Source organism: Gobius niger (genome assembly GCF_951799975.1).
Source record: "Gobius niger genome assembly, chromosome: 7".
In the NCBI taxonomy this organism is placed as follows: domain Eukaryota; kingdom Metazoa; phylum Chordata; class Actinopteri; order Gobiiformes; family Gobiidae; genus Gobius; species Gobius niger.
In genome coordinates, this window is record NC_136858.1 from 22,347,675 (window position 1) to 22,350,935 (window position 3,261).

General features: G+C 47.5%; 1 protein-coding gene across 1 annotated transcript; it reads right to left on the minus strand.

The window, feature by feature from the left end:
* nkx2.3 (NK2 homeobox 3) lies at window positions 1-1,721 on the minus strand (the record flags this gene model as incomplete). Its single annotated transcript, XM_079560173.1, has 2 exons — window positions 1-596; window positions 1,355-1,721. The coding sequence occupies 2 exons, from the start codon at window positions 1,719-1,721 to the stop codon at window positions 1-3; spliced, it is 963 nt and encodes a 320-aa protein (XP_079416299.1).
* Window positions 1,722-3,261: the final 1,540 nt, after the last annotated feature.

Sequence of the window (3,261 nt, forward strand, 5' to 3'; positions counted from 1 at the left end):
CTACCAGGCCCGGATTCCCTGTAGAGATCCTTGGCATGGGGGGACCACTGGCCCCTGAGTGGTCTGGGTCTGGGTCTGGGCCAAGTTGCCAAGGCTCATGAACGCATTGGTCGCGTTGGCCGGCGGCAGGGCGGGCAGGCTGGAGTAGGTGCAGGAGTAGCTGTTCGTGTAGACCGGGCTGCTGTAGCTATATGCCTGGTAGCTGTACGGAGTGTACGAGCTGTTATAGTTCTGAGAGCCCGCTACACACGGCCTGCCGTCTCGCACCAACACAGGCACAGCCACCCTGCGTGGCGGCGGTGGTGCGTGATGATGGTGGCCAGCCATCTCCAAAGTCTTGTCCTGCCGCTGTCGTTTGCACTTGTAGCGCCTGTTCTGGAACCAGATCTTCACCTGTGTGGATGTGAGCTTCAAGGAGCTGGCCAGGTGTTCTCGCTCCGGTGCGGATAAGTAGCGCTGCTGCTTGAACCTGCGCTCCAACTCGAACACCTGCGCCTGGGAAAAGAGCACGCGCGGCTTCCTCCGGGTGCGCGGTTGTTTCGATATGGGCTTGTCCGGGTCTTCATCACCGTCGGGCCGCAGCGCCCCGCAGCTCTCTGCGGCACAGGGACACACCATTTCGGATTTAGATCACAGTGCACTTACACTTCGCTTGTTTGAAGAAGTTAAGCTCAAGGCCTGGTTTGTAAACAAAGCATTGGACATCTCTTAATTAGACAGAAAAATCTGGAAGATTATTCATAGTCTGTGTTAAATGATCACATTTATGCAAATAAATTAATTTGATTAAGATCTGGGCTACAAGCTTCTCGAACAGTTATCATTATAGAGGAAAATTCGCACCCGGGGCTTGGGGAGCATTTTATTGACACCGATCTAATCAGATTACATGATGACTTTTCTCTTTCAATTTCATTTAGTCTTGCTCAAAAATAAATAAATAATAACAATAATAATTTCATTAAATGTAGATAGTAATTAGGGAAGTTTTAAAACTTAAATTGATATTTGCTGAACTATCTTATAACAAGGTTAAAAACAGACGCACCCTGAAGAATAAAAATAAATGTATTAAGCTTACTGGAAAAATGTAATAATGAGTAAATGATATATATAGACACCTCTAAGGCTGTGAGTGGCTAAATTTAAACTCACATTAACATCGTAAGAATAACACAAGTCTGATGGAAAACGTGCAAAACGAGCTTGTTGTGTATGCGCCAAATGTTTCACACACTATTAAGGTTAGTTGCTGCGTAATAATTACGCATGAGGAATAGGGTATAGACTGCACGTTTAGGGCTATATAAGCATTATTAAGTTGTCCAATTTACGCATCGGTAGGTCTACTCACTTGCATTTGCGTGCTCGGGCTCTGTGTCAAGCTGGAGCTCGGCGGAGTGTGTGTGGTTGCTTCCCGGGTTGGAGAACATATCCACCGACAAAGCAGAGTCCTGTGCGTTCACTGTGCTCAGGTAGGACATCCGATCTTCACATTCGGAGAGGCTGTTCGGACTCGGACTGTTCCTAGAGGCCAGCATGCAGGAGGGAGGCGAGTGTGACCGCAGAGGTCTGTTGAATGGTCCCGGCGGAGCCAGCGCTCCCGGAAACCCCAGGCAAGAGAGCAGCTGCAGCTGATGCTGGGACTGCTGCTGCAGCTCCAACTTCAGGATGTCTTTTACGGAGAAGGGCGTGGTGGAAATCATCGGGCTAGGGAGCATTTTTACGTCCACCACATAGATAAGACAGGTAAGAGATTCAATTAAGTTCGCGAAGATCTGGACCAGTTTACCCAGAACGCCAAAACCCGCCAGAATACCCGCAATATGCATTCAGGGCTCAGTACGCTGTGCGCCGCTGGGCCGGCTGTGCGTCAGTTGTGCATGGCTCACCTAAAGCTGCTCAAGTGTCATGGAGAGGTGGATCCCGTTTGGTCGGCTCAGAGCAGTGATCTGAGTAAAGCTGGGTCAACCAGCATGCTGTCCTCTCCCCAGTGACGTGCTGTTCAGGGAGGGTCCGCTCTGCCTCCGTCTCATACACCCCATTTCAACAACAAAACTCAGGCCCAACGACAAGTCTCTTATCATTTAGTTGTAAATGCATTGAACACATGGTTGTATTCAAGACAATTGTGTATGCTTTGAGCTCAGTCAATTCGTGGATAGAAATGAATGTATGGTTGCTGGTGTCTAATGGATCCAGACATCTCCTCCACTCATCACTTCAGTTTTAACCCTATCTCTTTTGCTTCCTGTAGGGGATAAGATAATATGAGGCTGTGGGAAATTAGACTCGAAAAAACAGGCAAGTCAAAGCATTATAGCCTATGCAACCTATTATTATTAAGATCCTGATTATTCTGATATGATTATTATTTTGATGATGATGATACTATTATTCTTATTCTTATTCTTACTATTATTATTAGGCCCGAGCGGCCTGCCGTCGCAAGGGCCTATTGTAATCGCAATCACAGCGCAGTGCGCGCAGCGCACTGAACCTAAGTGCGCGGAGCGCACAAAAACAGCGCGAAGCGCTGTCCCCATGTCAACCGTAAACTCACCGTGTAAAACAGTGACAGCCCACACCGGAGGTGTGGGCCCTTTATACTTATTATTGCATTAAAATGAATGGGGGTATATAGTGTGAATGGGGGTATATAGTGGATGACGAGCGCGAAGCGCTCGTCATCCACCCAGGAACCCCACGGGTGCGTGCGGATCGTTGAAAGCTTTCCAAAAATGTATAATATGATATCGTCGCGAAAGCGACGATATTGTTTTTCTCGAAAATATTATTATTCTTTCTTCTTTCTTCTTCCGTCTTCTTTCTTCTTTCTTCTGCTCTTTGAGCAGGAATTTGACCCCCTGAACATAGTCGAAAACTCACCAAACTTTGCCCAAAATTCAGGTCCGGTGAAAAATTAATTAAAATGTGTGTTTCATATTGGGGAAAAAAAAAATGGCGCGACAGCGCCACCTACAAAAGTGAAAATACATTACGCCAATGGGGGAGGGGCCGAAGGAAACTTTGTCGCAGAGCGACGAGATTCGGTACAGACATTCGTCATGTGACGACCCCAAAAAAATATTATTGTGGCCACGCCCCCTGACAAACCGGAAGTCCGCCATTTTGACAGGAAGGCCGGAGAATGCTGAGTCAGCGTTTTCGCTGACGTCGCATTTTAACGAACTCCTCCTAGGGCGTTTGACCAAATGAGCTCAAAATCGCTCCAGCTCATCTCGAGATGTGGGGCATCAA